The 27,405-nt window shown below is 33.0% G+C and overlaps 2 protein-coding genes and 2 long non-coding RNA genes across 4 annotated transcripts; 1 reads left to right on the top strand and 3 right to left on the bottom strand.

The window, feature by feature from the left end:
- Positions 1 to 7,206: 7,206 nt before the first annotated feature.
- LOC137833480 (protein FAR1-RELATED SEQUENCE 6-like) lies at positions 7,207 to 9,924 on the top strand. Its single transcript, XM_068641827.1, has 4 exons — positions 7,207 to 9,444; positions 9,544 to 9,648; positions 9,742 to 9,839; positions 9,918 to 9,924. The coding sequence occupies exons 1-4, from the start codon at positions 7,207 to 7,209 to the stop codon at positions 9,922 to 9,924; spliced, it is 2,448 nt and encodes an 815-aa protein (XP_068497928.1).
- Positions 9,925 to 10,732: 808 nt separating this feature from the next.
- LOC137833479 (putative ubiquitin-like-specific protease 1B) lies at positions 10,733 to 12,424 on the bottom strand. Its single transcript, XM_068641826.1, has 8 exons — positions 12,417 to 12,424; positions 12,255 to 12,336; positions 12,090 to 12,179; positions 11,895 to 12,014; positions 11,671 to 11,799; positions 11,484 to 11,587; positions 11,278 to 11,368; positions 10,733 to 10,870 (listed from the first exon to the last, which is right to left on the bottom strand). Exons 1-8 carry the CDS (start codon positions 12,422 to 12,424, stop codon positions 10,733 to 10,735), a joined length of 762 nt encoding a protein of 253 aa, XP_068497927.1.
- An 83-nt stretch (positions 12,425 to 12,507) lies between these two features.
- LOC137833083 (uncharacterized) lies at positions 12,508 to 13,141 on the bottom strand. Its single transcript, XR_011084674.1, has 3 exons — positions 13,079 to 13,141; positions 12,862 to 12,987; positions 12,508 to 12,781 (listed from the first exon to the last, which is right to left on the bottom strand). It is a non-coding gene; the product is annotated as an uncharacterized lncRNA (long non-coding RNA).
- A 6,332-nt stretch (positions 13,142 to 19,473) lies between these two features.
- On the bottom strand, positions 19,474 to 19,935 carry LOC137833136 (uncharacterized). Its single transcript, XR_011084682.1, has 2 exons — positions 19,827 to 19,935; positions 19,474 to 19,741 (listed from the first exon to the last, which is right to left on the bottom strand). It is a non-coding gene; the product is annotated as an uncharacterized lncRNA (long non-coding RNA).
- Positions 19,936 to 27,405: the final 7,470 nt, after the last annotated feature.

Raw genomic sequence — 27,405 nt, 5'->3', positions numbered from 1 at the left:
AGCTTGGCTGGAAATTTGTATGCTTTAGTTGTTGTGGATGATTACTCTAGATTTACATGGACTTTATTTCTTGCACATAAACATGATGCTTATTCTGCTTTTAAGAGATTAGCAAAAATTCTGGAAAATGAAAATGGTTGCTGCATTAAATCAATTCGAAGTGATCATGGGGGAGAGTTTCAAAATGCTAAGTTTGAGAGGTTCTGTGAGAAGCATGGGATAGCTCATACCTTTTCAGCCCCTAGGACACCCCAACAAAATGGTGTAGTTGAAAGGAAAAATAGATCACTAGAGGAACTTGCTAGAACTATGTTAAATGAATCTAAGCTTCCTAAGTACTTTTGGGCTGATGCTGTTTATACTGCTAGTTATGTCTTAAATAGGACCTTAATAAGACCAATTCTTAAGAAAACCCCATATGAATTGTATAAGGGCAGAAAACCTAGTGTGAGTCACCTTAGAGTATTTGGGTGTAAATGTTTTGTATTGAATAATGGCAAAGAAAATCTTGGTAAGTTTGATGCTAAATCTGATGAAGGTGTGCACATTGGTTATGCTTTGAATGGTCATGCATATAGAGTCTTCAATAAAAGGCTGCTTATAGTAGAAGAATCAATGCATGTTGTGTTTGATGAAACTGATCATAGTATATCTAAAGCTGCTGATGAACCTGACAGTAATGAATTTAAATCTGTTTTAAATCAAAATGAATCGATTCATTTTGATACTGCTGATACACATACTGTACAAGAATCTACTGCAGCTGCAGGTTTGCCAAAAGAGTGGAAAACCCCAAGAGACTTAACCCTTGATAATGTCATTGGGAACATTGAGAAAGGAGTGTCAACTAGAAAATCCTTAAACAACTTCTGTGAAGCAATGGCCTTTGTATCTCAAGTTGAACCCAAGAATTTGAAGGAAGCTCTCAAGGACAGTAACTGGATTTTAGCTATGCAAGAGGAACTGAATCAGTTTGCTCTTAATGAGGTCTGGACTCTTGTTCCTAGAATACCTGAGATGAATGTAATTGGAACAAAATGGGTATTTAGAAACAAGATGGATGAGCATGGAGTGATCACCAGAAACAAGGCTAGGCTTGTAGCTAAAGGGTACAATCAAGAAGAAGGAATAGACTATGATGAGACATATGCACCAGTGGCTCGGTTAGAAGCTGTTAGACTGCTGCTTGCTTTCTCATGCATCAAAGGGTTCAAGCTATTCCAAATGGACGTGAAGAGTGCCTTTCTAAATGGCTATATAAATGAAGAGGTATTTGTCTCACAACCACCAGGTTTTGAAGATCATCAACATCCAGAATATGTGCTCAAACTCCAAAAGGCTCTCTATGGACTCAAGCAGGCTCCTAGGCAATGGTATGAGAGGCTAAGTGATTTTCTCACCTCACAAGGCTATGACAGAGGCACATCAGATAAGACCTTATTCATTAAGAAGAAAGGAGATGACTCAATTCTAGTCCAAGTATATGTGGATGACATCATTTTTGGATCAAACAATGGAGAATTGTGTGAAGCTTTCGTGAAAGTCATGAAGAGTGAGTTTGAAATGTCAATGATGGGTGAGTTGAACTATTTTCTAGGCTTGCAGTTCAAACAACTCAAGGATGGCATTTTCCTAAGTCAAGCCAAGTATTGCAAGGATCTGCTGAAGAAATTTGAAATGGACAAGTGTAAACCAATCAGCACACCCTTCTCAACAAGCTGTCATTTGGATCATGATGAAGCTGGAATTTCTGTTGATGAAACCAAATACAGAGGACTCATAGGATCACTGTTGTATCTCACTGCCAGCAGGCCAGATATAATGTTTGCAGTGTGCATGTGTGCAAGGTTTCAGTCTGCTCCTAAAGAATCACACTACAATGCTGTCAAAAGGATTTTGAAGTATTTGCAAGGAACTAAAGAAGTTGCCTTGTGGTATCCAGGTAATATTTCATTAAGCTTAACTGGTTATTCTGATTCAGATTTTGCAGGTTGCAAAATTGACAGGAAGAGCACAAGTGGAACCTGTCATTTGCTTGGATCAAGCTTGATCTCATGGCAATGCAAAAAGCAGGCTTGTGTAGCTCTTTCCACTGCTGAAGCAGAATACATTGCAGCAGGGAGTTGCTGTGCTCAAACTATATGGCTAAGACAACAATTGAATGATTTTGGTATCTTACTTAACCATATACCTCTGCTGTGTGATAATACAAGTGCAATCAACTTAACCAAAAATCCTGTCATGCATTCAAGAACCAAACACATTGAAATAAGGCATCATTTTCTAAGGGAACACATATCTAATGGAACATGTGATATTAAGTTCATTGGTACTGATTTACAACTTGCTGATTTGTTCACAAAACCATTAGCCAAAGATAGGTTTAATTTTCTGCTTAATGAATTGGGTATTATAAATGTCAATTGTACCTAGCAGTGAAAAATTAAATCTGTTTATTCGCAATTGAATGAGTTTATTTTCTGCACTGATATGCATTGATGACTAGGAAAGAGAAATTCTGATATTTGACTGCTTGACTGACTTAGTGGGCATTAACCTCTGTACCTTTGACGGTTTTGGTCATGGTTATGTAACCGATTTGATGGTTTGGGTGCTCAATAAGAATTTGAGTGTATGCATCGTGACCCTAAATATTTGGTGCATATTTTCAAAGATTCTCTGCACAAAATTCAGAAGCATAATATCTTCATGCATATCCACTCATAACTGCCATATCAATCCATTTATTCTGCTATAAATCTGTGTGAATACTTGCTACCCACATTGGCCATTCTCTTTCTATTCTCACCATTTGAAATCAAGAAAAGAATTCAGGTTACCATGGCTTCGTCTTCAAGACAAAAACAGAAAGGCAAGGGAAAGCAAACCACTTCTCAAGGTGTGTTAGAAGGATGGTTCGCTGGAAATGAAGAAGGCATCAATGCCTACATTCATGAAACAAGCAGGAAGCAGATCAACATACCCAAGGTGCTGGATTTCAACTGGCTGAAATCTGAAAAACTGGTAGAGACAAGGACTGTGTTGAAGCACCAGAAACTGAAAAAGATGCTGGAATTAACGGGTAATGTCTATCCTGACTTGGTTAAGGTGTTTTATACTAACCTCACATTGGATGGGAAGAATGTTGTCTCTTATGTGAAAGGGACAAAGATGAAGATCACAAGTGAGGTGTGGAATTATGTGGCTGGAATAAAATATGTTGGACTGAAAGTAGGGAAAGGAAATACCAGTGGAATTTCAGAATTCAACAAGCTGCAATATTACAAAAGTTGCATGAGGAATCCTACAGAGAGCATAAACAGATTCCATGCAGGGCATTTGAACCTCACTCCACGTCTAGTTGCATACATCATAGCTTGGCAACTGATTCCTAGAGGGACAAACCATGCTGTCTTACATGAAGAGGATCTCATTCTCCTATATTGCATCATGAACCAGATCAAGGTAAACTGGGTGTTCATTGTCAATGAACACATGCTCAAGTCAAAAAGGTTGGCTGATTACAGATTTCCCTATGCTATTCTTGTTTCCAAATTAATTGATTACTTTGGTATTGATGTTACAAATGAGAGAAATGACCCTATCAAAGCTGTAAGTGAGATTGATACTTCAACTCTCACCAAAATGGGTTTTCACAAAATTGAAAACAAGTGGGTGGTCCTCAAGGAGAAGGACACTCAAGCAGAACATGAAGATGAGGATGAAGCTATTCCTATGGATGATGACTCTCCTGCTGCCCAATCTGAACATGAGGAAGTTGCTGCAAATGCCATAGTTGCCTATCAAAGTCCAGAATACCGTGGAGAACCAATGTCTATGTTTGAGAGGCAAGTGTTGTACCGTCTTGATGTCATGTCTGCAGAACAAAGGGCACACTTTGAGGCTACTCATGCAAGGTTCCAACACCTTGATCATCAGATTGAAGGAGTTCAGGCACAGCTTGCAGAGCTTTACTACAAGGATCAGTAGTTTTCTGTTTTTAATGCTTTCCTTATCAGTTTTCAAGTTTATGTAATGTTGAACAATTTGGTTTTCTGGTTCTGAACTATTATGGTTATAATTTCTGCTTTATACCCCTATATTCCCTATGCTTATATGCTGTTTGATGAATCCAAAGGGGGAGAAAAATAGCTCACCATGCTAGGTGATGCTAGCTGAAACAGGGAGTTAATTCTGCACCTTTAAACAAATTCTGCATGTTATGCAATATTGCTGTTTTCTGGTTTAAAGTCTGGTGCAGTGCAGGTGCTTAAAGCAACAAAGCTATGAGGTTAGCTATGGGGATTTGTCTCCATCAAACAGGGGGAGATTGTTGAAGATAGTTGCTGCCCCTTCAAGATTGTGTTTGATGAAGTCTTGTATGTTGTGTTTGATGAAGACATTTATGTACTTTCCATGTATTTGTGCTTTGCTTTAAGAATGTCTTAGTTAGTGCTTAGAGGTTGTCTAAGAGTAGCTTTTTGCTGAGTAACTCACCTCATAATCACTGGCCATGGGATAAGAACAAGCATAAGTTTTCTAAAACTGTTTTTCACATGTTTTACACAAAAACACGTTTCACTGCATAAAAATAAATCTGTTCTTTTCTAAATAAACAGATTCATTTTTCTCACTGATGCCTTGGCTAAGTCTTGTAAAAATTAGATTTTGTGCATCAGGTATTTTGACTAAGTCTTCTTCTTTTCAAAACGACTGAATTTCAAATAGTTAAACTTCCTCTGTTTTCGTTTTGGAAAATAAATTTGTTCATCTGTAAATGAATAGATTCTTTTTTGCCTCTGGTGCCATATCATACTTAAACACTTTTCAGTTTTATCTCAGCACCAGAATGGTTGACTAAGTCTCCTCACTTAACAGATTCTCTAACTGCTTTTGAAAATAAATCAGTTTATTTTATTTTCAATCTGTTCATTTTATAACAGCTTTAACTGTTTTTCAAAATTCTGTTATAAGCTGGCTTTCTATAAAATGCAAACTTGTTTTCTGAGTTTAACAACAATTCAAACAGTTCATACATTTGCAAAAAACAAGTTTTGACAGCAGAAAGTTAAGTGTTTTCAAGGATTAGCATTTGTTCTTCAAAGATTTCAAAAATCAAAAAGTGCTTGTTCTTGGTTTGGTTCCAAAAGCTTGGTTTGAGGTGCAGCTACTGTTCTAGCAATCTTGCCTACTGGTTTAAGGCTGATCTTTGTTACCTCAATCAGGTGTAGTCGTTTCACTTCTTATTACTTGTAATAGTTTGGTTAAATCCTCTTCTTGATAGGTGTTCTTGGAGAGTGGATGTGTGTGTGTGAGTGCTGAAATAGGTTTTTTCAGCAAGAGTACCTAAGTTCTTGTAGGTTTCAAGAATAGTGGGAAGTGTACTTGATTGTACTGTGTGTTAGTGAATTCCACCTGTTGTTGGTGAAGACTGGATGTAGCTCAGGTTGAGTGAACCAGTATAATTGCTTGTGTTCATTCTCTCTCTCTCTCTGCAATTTCGTTTCTGCATAATTGATAAAACAGCAAAGAAATAAATCTGTTCAATTGAAAATAAATCTGTTCTTTCTGGGCACAGTGCATACTGTTCTTGATTTCCGAAAAAGCTGTTTTAATCTGATAAGAACATATAAAATCTGCTAAAAGCCACTGGAACAGATTGACTGTGATAGGTTGCTCAAGAAACTGTCAACGCCATTAATTGAACCTTAAACAATTGCTTAAAGTTGAAGCTTGCTGTTCTGTGATTAAGTGTTCTTAATTTCTGGAAAATTGCTTAACATCAAGAAGAACATTCATAGTCTGTTAAAAGCCACTGGAACAGCTTGTTTGCAAAGGTCACTCAATTAACTAGCATACTATCAATTGAACCTTAATCACTTGCTTGAAATTGAAGCTTGCTGTTTTTGTGTTTCACTGTTTTTCAAATCTGATATCTGTGTGTGCTGCTGGAAATCCTCACTGCATAGTCTTGTGATTAGCTCTGCTGTATTAAAAGCGTTTCAAACAGAAAAAACAGTGCTGAAATAAATCTGTTCATTTTCACATAAATCGATTTATTTTCTGTAAAACTGGGTTAAACACTGTTTCTGCGAAGAAGTTTTAAAAGGTCAATTCACCCCCCCTCTTGAACTTTGGCACTATTAAACCCAACACGTTGGGCACATGTTATTGAAGGAAGGAAAAGGGACGAAAATGGAAGAATTTGTTTTTTAAAATATTTTTAAAGGTTAGGTGCAGTTTAAGTGTGGTGCAGTTTAGGTGGGTGCCATATAAAGATGAATCTTTGGCACATGTTCACGTTTCAAGCAAGGAAAAATCAGATGTATTGTCTAATTAATAACCCTTAATAACATATCATAAATGCAACAATAATTTGTTTTTTTAAATAATTATTAAGATGAGGTGCAGTTTAGGTGTGGTACAGTTTAGGTGAGTGGCATTTAAAGATGAACTTTGGGCACATGTTCACGTTTCAAGCAAGGAAAAAAGCAAATGTCTTGTCTAATAATAACTTAGCATAAATGCATCAATAGTTTTATTAAAATATATTTTAAAGTGAGGTGCAGTACGGTACTCTTCTTAAAATGGCAATAAATGCTAATTTGCCATGAATGTTACGTGCAAAGATAGTTTTGCTCCAACATTATCTTTTGTTTTTTGCAGGTGGGGTTCATTCCTCAATGCCACAAATGCTGATTTTTCCATTCACACATTAAAGAGAAAGTGTGTGCCCTTCATTCTACCACGTCCAGCACCACGTCCAGCATCCCCTCCACCACTGTCAGCATTCATTACAGCACCAGTTCTTCTTCATTCTACTTCCTTGCATTAACTAGAAATTGAAGAGCAGATAACGTCCAGCACTGTCAGCATTCATTGATTCCAACAGTTCTTCTTCATTGTTCTTCATTGCATTAAATACAAATTCAAGAGCAGTTTACGTCCACCACGGTCAGCATCCATTGAAGGTTCTGTTGGTGAAGGTACTGTTGCATTCAATACATAGCTTATTTGTAACTTTGTGCAAATTGTTAAATAATGCATAAAAGTAGTCATAGTTCTTTAATGATGCAGTAGATTTATTTTGTTTATTGTTTTAAATTTTTAAGTTAAGTTATATAAAGAAAATTGTATACATGTGCATTAATGTTTTTTGTGAACGTCAATTAAGCTAAGCATTGTACACACAACAGGTTTAAGGTAATGGCAGATTTGTCACTTGATGACATTCCGTTGTTAGAAGAATCTCAGCATTCGAATCATTTAGCTGGGAATGATTATGTGGAAAATATACTTCATGATACAGATTCCCAGATCAATATTGATGAGTCCGTTCCAAATGTAGTTGATGAATCAGCTCCTACAGTTGGAATGTGTTTTGACACTGCAGATGCCGTGAAAAGTTATTACCGACAATATGGCATTAAAAAGGGTTTTGCAATTAGAACTCGAAGTTCGAAAAAAGGACCTGACAAAGAATTAAGGTACTTCATCTTGGTATGTGCTAGGGCGGGAAATTACATGTCTGCGATTCCACCAGAATTAAGCACTCACCCTACTCAGACGGTTGAATGTCCGGCTCGTATAACTGTTGGAATAAAAGAAGGCAAGTGGTATATTATGTCGGTACACGAGGACCACTCACATCAATTGAGCCCGACGAATTCTAGATTGTTTCACGGTAATAGGAAAATATCTTTGCAGACAAAAAGAGTGTTGGATATTAATGACGATGCTGGGGTTCGTATAAATAAGACTTTTAGGTCTTTTGTGTCTGCTGCTGGTGGTTACGAGAATCTCGACTTTGTTGAACGAGATGTCCGTAATTATGTTGCCCAAAGTAGGAGAGCATTGGGGAAGGAAGGTGATGGAAAAGCTCTCTTAAATCATTTCTGTCGCATGAGGGAATTGAATCCACAATTTTATTTTGACATTCATTTGGGCGATGATAACCGCATACGACATGTATTTTGGGCTGATGCTAGAAGCAGGGCAGCATGGGATAGTTTTGGAGACATTTTATGTTTCGATACCACATACCTAACAAATAAGTATGATATGCCGTTTGCACCTTTTGTTGGTGTAAATCATCACGGTCAATCAATATTGTTGGGATGTGGACTCCTATCTTCTGAGGACACTGATGCTTTTGTGTGGCTTTTTCAAAGTTGGTTGCGTTGCATGTCAAACAGACCCCCTGTAGGCATTGTGACCGATCAATGCAGGGCAATGAAAATTGCAGTTGAAGTTGTGTTCCCAAATGCACGTCATAGGTGGTGTCTTTGGCACATTATGAAAAAAATACCAGAAAAACTTCAAGGATATAGTCAGTACAAGGAAATGAAACGTGGAATGAAGACAGTGGTCTATGAGTCCACAAGTGTTGATGATTTCTTGTCTTCGTGGGCAAATTTGATAAATACGTTTAACTTAAGTACAAACGATTGGCTTAGTACATTATTTGAAGAACGACATCGTTGGGTTCCTTGTTATCTAAAATCATTTTTTTGGGCAGGAATGTCAACAACGCAGAAGAGTGAAAGCATGAATGCTTTTTTTGACGGGTACATTAATTCAAGCACAAGTCTCCAACAATTTGTGCAACAGTATGAGAACGCTCTGCAACATAAGGTCGAATTAGAGTGTGAAGCGGATTTTGCTTCTCTTAACACCATAATTCCCTGCACATCTCAATCAGGCATAGAAAGACAGTTCCAATCGGAATACACACATGCAAAATTGAATGAGGTGCAAGGGGAGTTTAGAGGAAAAATGAATTGTGTTGTTACTAATGCCTATATTGAGGGTGATGCATGTCGTTTCACTGTTGTAGAGGAGTCTTTCCAAAATGGTCATCCTGAACACCGCAATGTAGTAGTTCTTTTTGACCGTCAACAACTACATGTATGTTGCACTTGCTTGTTATTTGAATTTAGGGGAATTTTGTGTCGCCACTGCCTTGTTGTTCTTGCTCAAGAAAAAGTGACAAATGTCCCAAAAAAGTATGTATTGGAAAGGTGGAGTAAAAATCTAAGGCGAAAGCACACGTACATAACATCATCCTTTGGCACAAAAGACAAGGATCCACAAGTTCAAAGGTATGATGAATTGTGCAAGAAGTTTTATGACATAGCTGAACATGCCAGCGGGGAAATTAATACAACAGAAATCTTGCATAAACAACTTGACAAATTTGTGTTGGAATATGGTCAACGAAGACATGATCAAGATAGGACAAAGCATAACATTTGTGGAGCTCCTGAACAACCAACACCAAGTACTCCTACCACAACAATCAACATCAACGGTGATATCCGTAGCCCTGTACTTGTGAAAAGAAAGGGTCGGCCGCGATCAACACGACAAAAATCCAGGTGTGAAAAGGCTCCAAGAAGAAAAAATACATGTACTAGACGTCAACTTCCTAGTCAGCCAACTACGGTTAGTAAAACTATTTCTTTTCATTACCTTTTCATTATTTTGTTTACTTTGATATGTCAAATGTAAATATTATATGTAATTCAAAACTAAATGCCTTAGGGAATTGAGGAAGGAAGTTATGTGGGAGGTGTTCAAGCAAATCTGCCTGATCAAATTGAAGGGAACATGAATACATTCAATGGGATGACTAATGCAATTGCAGGGGTACGTATCTATTGTATTTGTTGTTGTACTTCTTCACTATTGTTCACGTTTGGAACTTCTTGTTTTGTTTAATTACAACGAAATAAATTGTAGGTGTCAAGTACGGGGTCTGTTGGCTTTCTTTCATTGTTGAACTCAGTCCAAACTAATTTACCAATATCTCAAGAATCAAATGCATCAGAGTTGTTTAGGTTTGTGACCTTAAACCCAACAAATGTTGTATAGATATCAATTTCTTCATGTAAGTTCAATTCATTATTTGGTTGCAGGTTGTAATGAAGGATCCACAAAACTTTTTGCACACAAGGAAGTCTTTTATATGACATAGAAGAGAACCTTTATCATTTTTGGTGCATCACAACTCCTGACTATTTGAACATCGTACATGGGTTAAATTCCTATATGTATTGATAATATTTGTTGTACTGCAATGTTAAGTTAGAAATCAAATTATTGTAATCCCCTCCCCTGTATGCATGCAGTTGCAGTGACAAAAAGCAACATGAAATCAATGACCATGCAAAAAGTTATTCCTAGGTCCCCACTTATTAACACATGAGTCCCCACTTACAGTATAAGGGTTTCTGTGACCACCACATCATGGTAAAACCCACCCAATTAACATTCATGCACTGCAACTATGTCTCACTTACACACAACATTCACTTCCATGTACAGGAATCCAAAAAAATATTTGAAATCAATGACCATGCAGAAAGTTATTCCTAGGTCCCCACTTATTAACACATGAGTCCCCACTTACAGTATAAGGGTTTCTATGACCACCACATCATGGTAAAACCCACCCAATTAACATTCATGCACTGCAACTATGTCTCACTTACACACAACATTCACTTCCATTTACAGGAATTCAAAATAATATTTGAAATCAATGACCATGCAGAAAGTAAGTCATAAGTCCCCACTTATTAACACATGAGTCCCCACTTACAGTATAAGGGTTTCTATGACCACCACATCATGGTAAAACCCACCCAATTAACATTCATGCACTGCAACTATGTCTCACTTACACACAACATTCACTTCCATTTACAGGAATTCAAAATAATATTTGAAATCAATGACCATGCAGAAAGTAAGTCATAAGTCCCCACTTATTAACACATGGGTCCCCACTTACACTACAAGGGTTCCAATAACCATGCACAAAGTTATTCTTGGGTCCCCATTTTTTAACACAACGGTCCCTCTTACACTATAAGGGTTGCAATTAATTTATTAACAAAGACCATCACATTCATGTGCTCCAGTGACAACTTTCTGCCCAAAATATGATATAAATAATTTCATAAATTAAATCACTTAAATGAAATTGAGAATGCTTCCATTCATTAAATAAAAGTATCTACATCGTTCACATCAACTAATAATAAGTAACACTTTTTTTTGTTACACTTGAAATTGTCCAATAAAAATCAAGGGCAATCTACTTCCAAATCTGTCAATACGGCTTTTCGATGAACGTTACACTCATGCAGCACCCACGAAGTTAGCATCTCTTGACGAAAGTGTAGGAGGTCCTTCTAAATAATATATCATGGAATCAGTTTGCAATCACCAAACTATAAATAAAATGTGTTAAGTAATTAAAATAACTCTTACCGTGGTGTAATTGGGAAAGGTATTCCCTTCCAAGTGTTGTGAACCACCCCACAACTCCATATATTTGACAACTAAAATACCACAGTCATAACTGCATACAACCAAAATAAATTTAACCCTAAAGAAGAATTCAAAATATTAACTCCAAACCAAATTACAGAAAATATGAAATCAAAATAAATATGAATATTACTGTCAATACTAACCTATTCGGTTGTAGGGGAACCTTTTCTTTTACCAATAAAATTTGAGGACCACTCTTTCCACAAAATTCGTCAAGAATTTCAAAAAGGTGTTGTAGACGATCAACCTACAACATGCAATTTAACAACAATGATAAAGAAATCCAAACCAAATATATTCATAAGTATTCAACAACATGCAGGTATTTACCATTGCTTTATCAATCTTGAATCGATCTTCAATTCCATGACCAATGGAGTCCAATACATGCAATCGCCTGGTTCGACAATTGAATGCGTACAACCACCAGTGTTCCTTGAACACGGTTGGGACAAACACCTACAAAACGTTGCAAAGTTTAAAGTCACACTCAGCATCACCATTCTAACAAACACCAACAAATTTCACAGAAAACATCAATAATATTAACTTACATAATCACAATAAGATATTCCCTGATATGGGAATAAAGCATTCTCATAAAATGACATGTAATCCAAACTGGACCATGAATTTTGTACCCTCTTGTTGATCATCTCCTCAATTACACGAGTCTGCAACAACAAACTCTATTATTAGTAATAACAAAAACTTAAAAGAAATGAAAATTAATTTAAATCAACACTAACCGCAAAAAACGGATTGAATGAAAAACGCTTCACCACTCCAAAATTAACAATTTGATTCATATTTAAGAAGCCGGTTACAAATAGCATAACCTACAAACACATTCAACATAACTAAGTAAACAATACAAGTAAATAGAACAACTACTACAATATGTACATTTTTACCATATTGTCAACTCTTGATCGCGGCCTTAATGATTGCAAATCCAGCCGAGTCAACATGTTGTTTTGTATATCCACAATGACACTACATCAACATTTAACACCAACTCAATAATCAAGCAATAACAAACAAATGAAGTAATGCCTACAATTATATGTACTTACCGTTTCATGTCAAACTTGAATGCAAAAAATGTTTTATAAAATTTGAAAATATCCAAACTGCATGAGCTTGGACCAGCACAGCTCGCTCCATGAGAGGTTGGGTTGGCTCCACGCACAAATCCAATTGACCACTCGTTTTCTTTAACAAGCATTTGTCGGACCTCTTTAATTTGCTTATCCAAATGATCAATTTTTAATTCGTTATCTGCAACTTTCTTCTCACAAAGTTTGTGCTGGTAAACTAAGTCGTCCCACTCACTTTTACCACCACTACCTTCCCCAACACCCTCATCAGAATCTGCTAAGGCTTCTTTCAAAATTTGGATTCCTTCCTCTTCAGCACTTACTGGCCAATCGCATACAATCTGAAAAAACACTTACTTTTGAGTTAATCTAAATTTTCTGCAATAACATGAACCAAAAACTAAACAATTCGCAAATATACCTCAGCAGATAAAAAAACTTCATGTAACCTTCTTCCACGATTATTAACACTCGGCCAATGCAAAAATCGTGGAAAACCAATACACTGGGCACGGTCGCCAACACCCACATGGTGGACCGCCCACACCTATTTCCAAAAATATAATACGTAACTAATTAACAATTAAACAAAGTCACTAATAATTTAAGACAACATAATTTTAGAAATTTCAACTAACCTGCAAAACAGCGACACAACCTGCCAAATATATTTCACTAACATTCTTGTCTTCGTAGTAAACTTGTGATGCCCTCGTCAAACTTGTAACTAAAACATTATACACTGCACCCCCCCAATTATATAATTGTAATGCATCTAAATTGTCTAAACACTTAAAAGCAAAAGAAGTAAATGTTCTAGAAGTTCTAGGAACATAAAATACATATAACCCTAGCAAAATGTATAACCTAACAAAATCATCAACATTTTTGTTCAAATTTTTCTCCTCCAACTTTTTCAAAATTGTTGATAAATTCATTTCCTCCCCTTCTTCAAACAATGTATTCACAACACCTCCCCCATCATTCTCCATTTTCACCTCTTCCCCCACAACCGGCAATCCTAATGCAAAACACACATCAAGAGTTGAAAATGGAACTATACTTTTTCTAATCCTAAATGCTTCCTTATCGGCTGCCCATCTACTTAAGAGTTCTCTCGTGAGGCTGTTAGATATATCCAACACTTTGTCCATTTGAAGCATCCACTTAAATGGAGTTTGTTTAATCCTTTCTTGTTGAAACCTATTAAGTTTACGGTTCACATCAATAATATATTGAGTCAGCACATTGTGCCTAACTCGTACCTGCAACATCAGAACATAAACCAATAACAACAACTTTATTTATTCAACCATGTCAATTCACAAAATATTCAACTATTGTCAACAAAATGTAAAATTAGTACCTTCATATCAGCTTTTGCATGACGGGCAAAATTCTTGGACCGTGAGGTTTCCATTCTCTAAAACTTCAAAAAACCAATGACCACCACATCATGTTAAAACCCACTCAAATAACAGTAATACAGTCCAACTATGTGTCACTTACACATAACATTCAGTTCCACTTACAAGAATTCAAAAAACAAAATTTAAGACAATGACCAAGCAGAAAGTAATTCATGAGTCCCCACTTATTAACACATGGATCCCCACTTACACTATAAGGGTTCCAATGACCACCAAATCATGTTAAAACCCACTCAAATAACAGTAATACAGTCCAACTATGTGTCACTTACACATAACATTCAGTTCCACTTACAAGAAAGCAAAAACAAAATTTAAGACAATGACCAAGCAGAAAGTAATTCATGAGTCCCCACTTATTAACACATGGATCCCCACTTACACTATAAGGGTTCCAATGACCACCAAATCATGCTAAAACCCACCCAATTAACATTCATACCATCCAACTATGATTAAACTACACACAACAATCACTTCCAGTTCTTGGAATCCAAAAACAAAATTTAAGACAATGACCATGCAAAAAGTAACACATGAGTCCCCACTTATTAACACATGGATCCCCACTTACACTATAACGGTTCCAATGCTCACCAAATCATGCTAAAACCCACCCAATTAACATTCATAACATCCGACTATGTCTAAACTACACACAACAATCACTTCCAGTTCTTGGAATCCAAAGACAAAATTTAAGACAATGACCAAGCACAAAGTCATGCATGGGTCCCCACTTATTAACACATGGGTCCCCACTTACACTATAAGGGTTCCAATGACCACCAAATCATGCTAAAACCCACCCAATTAACATTCATACCATCCAACTATGATTAAACTACACACAACAATCACTTCCAGTTCTTGGAATCCAAAAACAAAATTTAAGACAATGACCATGCAAAAAGTAACACATGAGTCCCCACTTATTAACACATGGATCCCCACTTACACTATAAGGCTTCCAATGCTCACCAAATCATGCTAAAACCCACCCAATTAACATTCATACCATCCAACTATGTGTAAACTACACACAACAATCACTTCCAGTTCTTGGAATCCAAAAACAAAATTTAAGACAATGACCAAGCACAAAGTCATGCATGGGTCCCCACTTATTAACACATGGGTCCCCACTTACACTATAAGGGTTCCAATGACCACCAAATCATGCTAAAACCCACCCAATTAACATTCATACCATCCAACTATGATTAAACTACACACAACAATCACTTCCAGTTCTTGGAATCCAAAAACAAAATTTAAGACAATGACCATGCAAAAAGTAACACATGACTCCCCACTTATTAACACATGGATCCCCACTTACACTATAAGGCTTCCAATGATCACCAAATCATGCTAAAACCCACCCAATTAACATTCATACCATCCAACTATGTGTAAACTACACACAACAATCACTTCTAGTTCTTGGAATCCAAAAAAAAAATTTAAGACAATGACCAAGCACAAAGTCATGCATGGGTCCCCACTTATTAACACATGGGTCCCCACTTACACTATAAGTGTTCCAATGACCACCAAATCATGCTAAAACCCACCCAATTAACATTCATACCATCCAACTATGATTAAACTACACACAACAATCACTTCCAGTTCTTGGAATCCAAAAACAAAATTTAAGACAATGACCATGCAAAAAGTAACACATGAGTCCCCACTTATTAACACATGGATCCCCACTTACACTATAAGGCTTCCAATGATCACCAAATCATGCTAAAACCCACCCAATTAACATTCATACCATCCAACTATGTCTAAACTACACACAACAATCACTTCCAGTTCTTGGAATCCAAAAAAAAAATTTAAGACAATGACCACTACATCATGCTAAAAGACACCCAAATAAGATTCATACCACCCAAAATGAAGACAATCAACATGCAAAAAGTGATTAATGGTTCCCCACTTACGCTATAAGGGTACAAATGAGATACAAATTTAATATATTGACTTCGTTTCTGGGTGTGTACGACAAATCCTCTTGTCAGCATAAACATAAAATATTTGCAGTATTCTAGACAACAAATAACATACTCAGAGGTAAAAAACTAAATATAATACGTACACCAAATGATGATACCTATTTGCTGTTAACAAAATGTCCAAAAAAGAATAACCTTAGAGGAGGCTTTTGGAATTACAAGTACTTTTATGAACAGAGTATTTTCATGAAATTACAAGTACATCCACTATAGCAGTCAAATTTGGTCAATCAGTACACCAAAATAAACAAACTTAGAGGAGGCTTTTGGAATTACAAGTACTTTTATGAACAGATGATTTTCATGAAAATTCATAGCAAGGATTAGGAGACCAAAAACCTATAACAGTCACACACCCCATACAGATTCAGTTCCCAGGATTACATATCATCTTGTCTATCAAAAAAAAAAAAAAATTACCTACACATTGAATTTTTAACTTTAAATTTCTGGATAAACAGATGATGCTTTTTTAACAGTCAAATGCACAATCTCAAATACATCCACTATAGCAGTCAAATTTGGTCAATCAGTACACCAGAATAAACAAACTTAGAGGAGGCTTTTGGAATTACAAGTACTTTTATGAACAGATGATTTTCATGAAATTTCATATGAAGGATTAGGAGACCAAAAACCTATAACAGTCACACACCCCATACAGATTCAGTTCCCAGGATTACATATCATCTTGTCTATGAAAAAAAAGAAGAAATTACCTACACATTGAATTTTTAACTTTAAATTTCTGGATAAACAGATGATGCTTTTTTAACATTCAAATGCACAATCTCAAATACATCCACTATAGCAGTCAAATTTGGTCAATCAGTACACCAGAATAAACAAACTTAGAGGAGGCTTTTGGAATTACAAGTACTTTTATGAACAGATGATTTTCATGAAAATTCATAGCAAGGATTAGGAGACCAAAAACCTATAACAGTCACACACCCCATACAGATTCAGTTCCCAGGATTACATATCATCTTGTCTATGAAAAAAAAAAAAGAAATTACCTACACATTGAATTTTTAACTTTAAATTTCTGGATAAACAGATGATGCTTTTTTAACAGTCAAATGCACAATCTCAAATACATCCACTATAGCAGTCAAATTCGGTCAATCAGTACACCAAAATAAACAAACTTAGAGGAGGCTTTTGGAATTACAAGTACTTTTATGAACAGATGATTTTCATGAAAATTCATAGCAAGGATTAGGAGACCAAAAACCTATAACAGTCACACACCCCATACAGATTCAGTTCCCAGGATTACATATCATCTTGTCTATGAAAAAAAAGAAGAAATCACCTACACATTGAATTTTTAACTTAAAAATTCTGGATAAACAGATGATGCTTTTTTAACAGTCAAATGCACAATCTCAAATACATCCACTATAGCAGTCAAATTCGGTCAATCAGTACACCAAAATAAACAAACTTACCTTCTCCTCCTTCCTCGTATCGTTTCGCAAACCACCTTCTCCTCCTTCCTCGCAGCGTTTCGCACACCACCGTCAGTTCGCACTACTCCACCGTCAGTTCGCAGTACTCCGCCGTCACCGTCACTTCGCACCTTTGCACTCTCCGCCGTCAACGTACACAACTTCTCCTCCGCAGTCACCGAAGTCACCGTTCGTCAGTTGGCACTAAACCACCCTAAGTTCGCACTACTCCGCCGTCACCGTCAGTTCGCACCTTTGCCCTCTTCGCCGTCACCGTACCCAACTTCTTCTCCGCAGTCACCGAAGGCACCGTTCGTCTATCTCTACAATTCCTATGCTCGCGGGAAATTTTAATTTGAAACCCTAATACACTCTTCCCTTCCCCCTTTTCAGATCACATGCCACGTTGCTTTTACCAAAAATACCAAAAGTGCCCATGCCACATCATCCATTCCTCCACGTCACACAGGTGTAAATTGGAGCAAACAGTTTGGAGGTGTCAAATAATCATTTTCCTTCACATAATAAAGTGAATTTCCCTACACCGGATGACAAATTTGTGGTTCCCATTTGCTTCTACTCTTGGTTTTATTTGAAAATTCTGGACATGAATTGGATATAGTACTATTTCTGAGCCTCTGTCCCACTTCATTTTTTATTCTAAACTATAAACTATAATATATAAGCCAAACTTTCTCGTGAATAAAATAAATAATAAATAAAATATTAAAAATAATAAAAATAATCAAATGTTTACTATAGAAATTATTATTTAATTCAATGAAATTTGGGTTTGTGTTTCTTAAAATACAATACACTAATTAAACGAAATGATGAGAGAGAAAATACATTAGAAATCAAAGTAAATTTTAGGAATTTTGAATAAGTCAAAGAATTGAAAGAGAAAAGGATTGTGTGGGGAAGGACAACTAAAGGGTTAGAAAATTAAGAAGCAAAGATAAGTGAATATAAGATTTTTAAATGAATGTAACTTATATTTTTAATGGGTCAACAAACACATTCATTTACATATAAATTAAACCAGCATGTCATTAATATTTCACAATAAAAACTACATCTAGAAAGTGAATTTGAGTTTCTTATAATTAAGATTAAAAAAAATATTTTTGTTTCTTATGTAAATGATATTTGAATAGAAAATACTAGTATTTAGAGGTGACAATATGGGTTGTCTCGTTTCAGATTGGTTAGTTCCACATAAGGAATGATCTCCGGGCTTGTGCAGCAGCCCACATAAAAAAATTAAAATTTCATTAAAAATAAATAATATTAGTGTATTTACTGATGAAAACCAAAAGGTGGAGAAGACAAATTTGTATTTTTTATTAAGGTATTTTTTCCAACACCTCAAAAATTTTGAAATTTAATTTCCATAACATAAAAGTCAATTTTGGAAATGGAAATTCATAAGAGAAAAAAATATATAGAATAACCTTTCTAGGACAACTATTTTACCTTCCGTAATTTAGAACAACTATTTTAGTTTTTGAATTTCAGTCTCTGAAATTAATCGGGTGCAAGAAAAAATTTAAGAGAGTGCAGAAAGAAACATCCTTTTTATGATTATGCAGCCTGACCCACCTCGTTCCGTATCTCACTCATGTGGATTGTGGAATATGTGGGACAACCTAAGTAGGTCAACAGACAACCCTGCACCACATGTTTCATAGCGAGTTACAGACCAACCTGAACGCTCCATTCGCATTGTCATCCCTACTAATGTTCAATGTCTTCATCTTATATTCAATATGAGTGTGCACTATTATACATTAATTGAATGAACAACATTCCCGAACAGAAATAACAACAATTTATCATATGAAAAAATACATTATTAAGAAATGAATTTAAACTTAACTCATCTTCATAAAATTAAATTTAATTCATATATATATATATATATATATATATATATATATATATATATATTTTTTTTTTATTTTTTATTTTTTTTTTATTTTTTTATTTTTATTTTTCTTTTTTCTTTTTTTTATTTTATCTCTAATTAATACCGAATCTTCAAGATACATAAAAATTATTTTGAAACAATGTAAAACACCAAAATTCAACAATGAAATCTCAAATAAAAATATGCAAATGAAAGAAAAAAGGTATTATTTAGTGTGTAACAAGTAAATTCCACAACAAAGGCATGGAATTTTTTCATCTTAATTTATTAAACCATGAAACCTAAACTTTATTAAGATGAATTCTTGGTGAAACATTTTCACGAGATGCTTTCTCACAATTGCAAGAACAGTATCCGTCGACACATACATGTATGCAGACAGGGTCCATGCACTTTAGATTCTCACAATCTGTTTCAGTCTTGCACTTGTGTTGTTCTTCTCTTGCATCGCCAAAATCTGCAAATTTTATTAACCCTTATTAGAACCCTAATGATTTGTTAAAGAAAATAATAAATAAAGAAAATTAAACAAAGAGGAATACCTGTTCCAAATGTTATGAGAAATAAAGCTATCAAACAAGGGAACAATATTGAAGCTTTTGCCATTTGTGTATCTCTCGTGTTTAAATTATTTTTAGAATCAAGTTTTTCCTGACAAATGTTTCCGGTTTATGAGGATTATTTATAATGTAGTCAAAATAACAAAGTAACAAAGGAGATTAATGTTGTCATGTCACAGTAAAAGTCAAACCTAGAGTTGAAGTTTTTATTTATAACAATAATTAATTGTATTAGTTTTTTACTAAATGCAACACATGAAAATTTAAATAATCATCATTTCAATTTTGATAGAGAATTATTGAATTGACTAGTTATAGGTAACATTTGACTTTTTAAAAACGGTATGTAGCATTTGACTTTTTAAAAACGGTTATAGGTTATAGGAAGTATTTTACTTTTTAAAAAGTGTTATAATAATAATAATAATATTTTACATTTTAAACTGGAGTCAATATGTTTATATATATATATATATATATATATATATATATATATATATATTGTGTGGGTCTTCCTATCTCTTCCTGCTTAAATTATTAAAACATTTGTAAATCTTAAAATAAATATTTACTATTCTTTCTTATCTTTAATTTTTTTTTCTCGTTAGACAATTTTTTTATTCTCTCTCAATAATTAACTTTTCAAAATTTACAAAGTACAACAATAATGTTATGGGTTTCCCAAAGGTTTTGGGCCCGTAAGGAGTGTGTTTTGCATTCCTTTTCCTGTTTGGTATTCACGTAATTGACATGCTACACTCAACTTGATTTCTTCTATAAACGATGTTGGACCAGTACGTTGGAACATCTTTGTTCATGTTTTGTCTTCACAAAATTGACATATTGAACTACATTTTAGGTTTTGAACTAGGTTCTGAACATTTAGGTATTATTTTGTGCAGATGAATACGCTTCATTTTTTAAGTTAATGTTAGATTGTTAGACTCAACTATGGATAAGAGGAGATGGCTATGGAAGAGAAAGTCTTCTGAGAAGAGTCTGGTGAAACGGAAATAGCTAGATTTCTGGCTCTCCTTAGGCATAATTTATTTGACTAAATGACCTAAATACATAACTCATTGATTATTCAAGCTTTATATAACGAGTTTTGGAACGTAATTTGGGTTGGAGTGGTGAGTAAAATCTGGAAGCACAGAAATAACTTAATTTTTAATAAGGGTAAGGTTGATGGGTCAGAAGTGATTGCAATGGTCCAAGTTAAGGTTTGGTCCTAAATTTTCTCAAAGTCTCGTTTTAGGTCATTCTCTTATCCTAATTGGTGTTTGAATCCCTTGGCTTGCATGCACTTGGATCGTTGATGTTCTTCATAGTTACTGCGTAGATTCTGTGTTCCTCAGTTTTTGTGAATTTGTCTACTTTTGTGTCTGTTTGCCAGGAATTTCTTGGAAAGGCAGAAGAGATTAATTGCAATTGTATAAGAGTTAGATCATCCCTAAAGTGATTAATATTTATTAATTTGTTTTGCTGATAAAAAAAATTCAAGATAAAAAAAATTCAAGCTTTACATAATAGTATATAGATAATTGAGATGTCTTATTGGGAGAATTTCTCAATTTGTTATCTTTGCAGTTGTTTTCTTTTATGTTATGTTGTAACAATTCCCAATTAAACTTTAAACCATACTTAATTCACAAAAGAGCAATTGGTGATATATTATTGGTAGCTTGAGGTTGTTTCTCTTTGTTGAGTTTTTCTAGACTTGGAGATTGAATCCCATTATGAGCTATCTCAATAGAGTTATAACTCTTAGCAATGGTATCTTTTATAAAATTACAGGATAACAAATCTCTTTCTCTGATCATTAAGAATCACTTTACTTTAAAATTATTGACTCAGTATATGATATAACTTCAAAATCTCCATTTTATCTTTCTTGCTTCTACTCTAGGTTTTATTTGAAAATTAGCCTCTGTCCCACTTCATTTTTTATTCTAAAGTATAAACTATAATATATAAGCCAAACATTCTCGTGAATAAAATAAATAATAAATTAAAATATTAAAAAAATAAAAATAATTAAATGTGTACTTTAGAAATTATTATTTAATTCAATGAAAAGGGAGTTTTGTGTTTCTTAAAATATAATACACTAATTAGACGAAATTAAGATTACTATGAGAGAGAAAATATTTAGAAATCTAAGTAAGTTGTATGAATTTTTAATAAGTGAAACAATTGAAAGAAAATAAAAAAAATTGTGTAGGGAATGACAAAATAAAGGGTTAGAAAATTAAGAAGTAAAGATAACAGTGAATATAATTTTTTTAAATGAATGTAACTTATATTTTTAATAGGTCAACAAACACATTCATTTACATATAAATTAAGTCAGCATGTCATTAATATTTCACAATAAAAACAACATCTAGAAAGTGAATTTGAGTTTCTTATAATTAAGATTAAAAAATATATATTTTTGTTTCTTATGTAAATGATATTTGAATAGAAAATACTAATATTTAAAGGTGAAAATGTGGATTGTTTCATTCCATATTGATCTATTTCACATAAGGAATGATTCGCATGCCTGTGGGCCAACCCACATAAGAAAATTAAAACTTCATTAAAAATATAAAATATTAATGTATTTATTGATGAAAATCAAAAGCTGGAGGAGACAAATTTGTATTTTTTATTAGGATATTTTTTCTTCCACCTCAAAAATTTTGAAATTTAATTTCCATAACATCAAAGTCAATCTCGAAAATAAAAATTCATAAGAGAAAAAAAAAATTCTAGGACAACTATTTTACCTTCCGTAATCTAGAACAACTATTTTAGCTTTTGAAATTCGGTCTCTAAAATTAATGGGGTGAAAGAAAAAATTTAAGAGAGTGCAGAAAGAAACACCCTTTTTATGATTATGCAGCCTGACCCACCTCATCCCCGTGTGAGTTGCGGGTTATGTGGGGGCAGCGTAAGTAGGTCGACAGACAAATATAGTGCCCTGCACCGCATGTTTCATAATGAGTTACAGACCGACCTGCATGATCCGCTCACATTGTCACCCCTACTAGTGTTCAATGGCTTCATCTTATATTAAATATGAGAAAATACATTATTAAGAAATGAGTTTAAACTTAACTTAGCTTAAAATTTGTTTGTAAGATAAGAATTAACTAAAAATAATTTTAATGTCATGTTAAAAAATAAATTTAAATTTAATTTATTTTTAGAAAATCTGTTTGTGAGATAATACCGAATTAATCACATACATCCATCGAACAATTTAATTTATTTTTAGAAAATCTGTTTGTGAGATAATAAATCTAATTAATACCGAATCTTCAAGATACATAAAAATTATTTTGAAACAATGTAAAACACCAAAATTCAAAAATGAAATCTCAAATAAGAATATGCAAATGAAAGAAAAAAAGGTATTATTTAATAGTTTGTCATTACAAATAAATTCCACAACAAAGGCATGAAATTTTTTCATCTTAATTTATTAAACCATGAAACCTAAAGTTTATTAAGATGAATTCTTGGTGAAACATTTTCACGAGATGCTTCCTCACAATTGCAAGAACAGCATCCGGCGACACATACATGTGTGCAGACAGGGTATATGCACTTTACATTTTCACAATCTGTTGCAACCTTGCACTTGTATTGTTCTACACATGCATCGCCAAAATCTGCAAATTTTATTAACCCTTATTAGAATCCTAATCATTTCTTAAAGAAAATAATAAATAAAGAAAATTAAACAAAGAGGAATACCTGTTCCAAATGTTATCAGAAATAAAGCTATCAAACAAGGGAACAATATTGAAGCTTTTGCCATTTGTGTATCTCTGTCGTGTTGAAATTATTTTTAAAATCAAGTTTTTCCTTGCAAATGGTTCCGGTTTATGAGGATTATTTATAATGTAGTCAAAGTAACAAAGGAGATTAATGTTGTCATGACACAGTAAAAGTCAAACCTAGAGTTTAAGTTTTTATTTATAACAATAATTAACTGTACTAGTTTTTTAATAAATGCAACACATGAAAATTTAAATAATCATTATTTCAATTTTGATAAAGAATTATTGAACTGGCAGTTATAGGTAGCATTTGACTTTTTACAAAAGGTCATAGGTTATAGGAAGTATTTGACTTTTTAAAAAGGGTATAAATAATATTTTACTTTTTTAACTGGGGTCAATATGTTTGTTTATATATATCTTGTGTGGGTCTTCCTATCTCTTCCTGCTTAAATTATTAAAACATTTGTAAATCTTGAAATAAATATTTACTATTATTTCTTATCTTTAATTCTTTTTCTCGTTAGACAATTTTTTTATTCTCTCTCAATAATTAACTTTTCAAAATTTTATTCTCTCTCAATAATTAACTTTTCAAAATTTACAGAGTGCAATAATAATAAAAATAATTGTTATTTTATTATTATAGGAGTTTAATAGATTCAAGAGGATAGGGCCACTTTATAAATTATTATTATTATTATTATTATTTATTGTAAGAGTTAAATAGACATAATTTTGTTTTTTTGAATAATTTTATAAAAATTTACATTAGTTATAGAGACCTATGTCAAACTTTTACTGTATACAAATACAAATTTTAGAGAGCGTATTTTCACTCACTCCATATTTGATATTCACTTATTATTCGGATAGCATTGTACTTTTACTCAATTGAGCGTCAAAGAGTCTTTTATAAATGGACTCCTTGACATTTAGGCTCTGTTTGGATTAGGGAGGGAATGTGTGAGGATTTGAGGGAGTGGATGTGTGAGGGTGTTTGGATTGGGGTATGTTAGGGTGGATGTGTGAGGAAAGTTTATGGGAGTTTGTGAGTGATGTGATGTGATGGTTATGAGGGAATTTTAATTTTTTTTAAAGGTGTGAAATGTTACTTTACAGATTAACCCTTGCCTATTAAAAAAAATTAATAATAAAATGAGTTGTTTTTGTTTAAAAATGAAAAACTTTCACACATTTCGTAGATTTAAAAATTATAATTAAAAAAATATATGTTAAATGTAAATATGTATAATATAAAAACTATAATTAGAAAAAAAATATGTATTCAACAAATTAAATAAAAACAAAAGTTCAAGTAATAAAATTGAAAAATAAATCAAACATTATATAAATAAAAAGATATTATTTTTTAATATTAAAAACCCTCTAGAAATGAAAAATAAAAAATACCAGAACAACAAAAATATAACGTAATTAACAATAAAAAAAAATTCATAAAAAATTATAATAAAATAAATTATAACTCATAAACATAATAACTATATATAGAAATATTTTAATATAAACATAACAAAAATAAAAATAAAAACAGAATTTCAAATAATTTCTTTAAATATTAAACATATACTATAAAATTAAAAAATAAATCACATCTTATATAAATAAAAATTACTATTTTTAATATTAAAAAACCTCACAATAAAACAATCTAAAAAATACAACAGTAACAAAAATATAACTTAATTAACCATAGACAAGGATTCCATAAAAAATTATAATAAAAAATAAGGATAAAAACGTATTAGTAGTATAATCCGATATAGTTCAATAATTAATTATTATTATTTTGTTTTATTAAATATTTGTGTTAGTTAAATTTATTTAATAACTACTAATAGGTCAAGAAAAGACATAAAAATCAATATTTTATCACCATGGGTATCCCTTTTCAGAGAATATGCTTTTGCATGCATGAGTCATTTAAAAAGTATTGTGCTCATTAAACCAAATAAAACATAACATAATACATAAATACATATTTTAATATATTAATTATATTTTCAGTTTCTAATGAATAATTTAAGTTAGAATAAAATTATTTCAAGTGATGGATTGTTTTTAGGGATATTTTGTATTAAATAAATTAAATATTTAGTATAAAATAAATGAAAAATGTTTAGTATAACCTTTTGGTGATGACCATGATCCAACCGAGGTAATATTTTCAATTTTAATTAGATATAATATATTATTTTCTTTTAAAAAAACTAAATCCAACCACATTTAATAAAATATCTAATTAGAACTTGAAAAATAGGTATCACCTGATCTACTCTAATAACTAATATATAAATGGAAGATTTTATTTAACTATTTTTTACACTGATTTATAATATTTTATAAAATAATAAACAAACTTAAAACTTCCTTAAAATTTATTATGATTTGTTTCTTCATTTTAAATATTATATATATATATATATATATTAAACATTGTACAATAATTTTTTTAAAATACTAATACATTCAAATGAGGGTAAATTTGAAAATAAGGGATGCTGACATGGCTTTCCCTCTACATCTCTTCATTTTGAGGGGAGAGGATATTTACTGTTCACAGGTATATCCTCTCCTTCACTTCCCTGCACATCCCTTGATCCAAACCATGGATATCCACTCACATCCTTCCTCTTGAACAGTACATCCATGGAAGCAAACAAGGGGTTAGTGATAAAGCTCAAGAATCCTATAAAAAGAAATTGGCTCACCAACAACTCATACTCAACATCTGGGAAGGCCCAACGTCAAATCCAATAAAAAGTGGGGTTCGTGGTCTTTTTTATTGAATGGTGAATTACTTGTATGCAAAGATTGTTTCTTCCTACATCTCTATCTATCTGTTCTTCTCCCACCTTCATAAATTTTTTATATCCCTCTGTAATTTATGGATTACGTAATCCGGAAGTCTTTTTTTTAAATTGTAATTAGCTTATGAATTATGTAATCCAAAAACCTTTTTTCAAATGCATGTTTGGATTACATAATCCGGAAGCTACTCTCAAATCCAAACTATACCACTTTTAAAAATATATTTCGGATTACATAATCTATAAGTTATTTTCGAATTCAAAATTAACTTTTGAATTATGTGATCCAAAGTATGGAGGTGACACAAAAAGGATAAAAAGGTATTTTCATGATTTGTAGGAGTGACAGAAGAACATATGTGAGGTGCAGGAAAAAATAGTCGTATGCAAATTGGAAGTAGGTCCAATTAAATTAAAGAAGGAGAGAGCAAAATGAAACCCACTATCGTGTTTTTATGTTTGGGAATTTCTTCCTACACCATATTAATTCTAACCTGCGCCCTATCATTTTTCTAAATTTCCAAAATTACCTTTATTCCAGATTTAAAAATTCAGTAAATATAATTCAAAAATGAAAAACTACATTCCGGATAAAAAAAGAAAAAAAAAATTAAAAATACATTTTGGATACAAATTTCTGGAATAATGTGTTCTAGATATCTAAATCCAGAATATTTTTGGATAAAATGTTCCAGAAGTAATTTTTATTTATACCTCCCTTTTATTTAAGGTTATTTTCGTCATTTTGGAGGGATATTTTTGTCATTTTAAATAAGAGGTTGGGTGCATGTTGAAAATTGATATGGTGCAGGGAGAATTTATTACCTTTATGTTTTCCAAATTTTCGATTTCTTTTGCTTAATGTACTCCTTGTTTTAAAACTCCCACCCCAAGCATTTTGTTCTCTTTTTAAAAAGTCTGAGCCATTCGTTAGGCCCAGCATTTTATTATTTGAAC

The sequence above is a fragment of the Phaseolus vulgaris genome, chromosome 6 (genome assembly GCF_000499845.2).
Source record: "Phaseolus vulgaris cultivar G19833 chromosome 6, P. vulgaris v2.0, whole genome shotgun sequence".
NCBI lineage: Eukaryota > Viridiplantae > Streptophyta > Magnoliopsida > Fabales > Fabaceae > Phaseolus > Phaseolus vulgaris.
The sequence above is the reverse complement of the archived record's forward strand: the minus strand, read 5'-3'. Positions and strand labels throughout refer to the sequence as shown.

What these genes read in the sequence shown, in the direction of transcription:
- LOC137833480 (XM_068641827.1), top strand. Translation starts at nt 7,207, where the DNA reads ATGGCAGATTTGTCACTTGATGACATTCCGTTGTTAGAAGAATCTCAG. An exon ending in TTCCTAGTCAGCCAACTACG is followed by an intron (nt 9,445 to 9,543) that starts GTTAGTAAAACT and finishes TAAATGCCTTAG; the next exon opens with GGAATTGAGGAAGGAAGTTA. An exon ending in TGACTAATGCAATTGCAGGG is followed by an intron (nt 9,649 to 9,741) that starts GTACGTATCTAT and finishes AATAAATTGTAG; the next exon opens with GTGTCAAGTACGGGGTCTGT.
- LOC137833479 (XM_068641826.1), bottom strand. An exon ending in GATCAAGAGTTGACAATATG is followed by an intron (nt 12,180 to 12,254) that starts GTAAAAATGTAC and finishes ATGTGTTTGTAG; the next exon opens with GTTATGCTATTTGTAACCGG. An exon ending in CATTCAATCCGTTTTTTGCG is followed by an intron (nt 12,015 to 12,089) that starts GTTAGTGTTGAT and finishes TTGTTGTTGCAG; the next exon opens with ACTCGTGTAATTGAGGAGAT.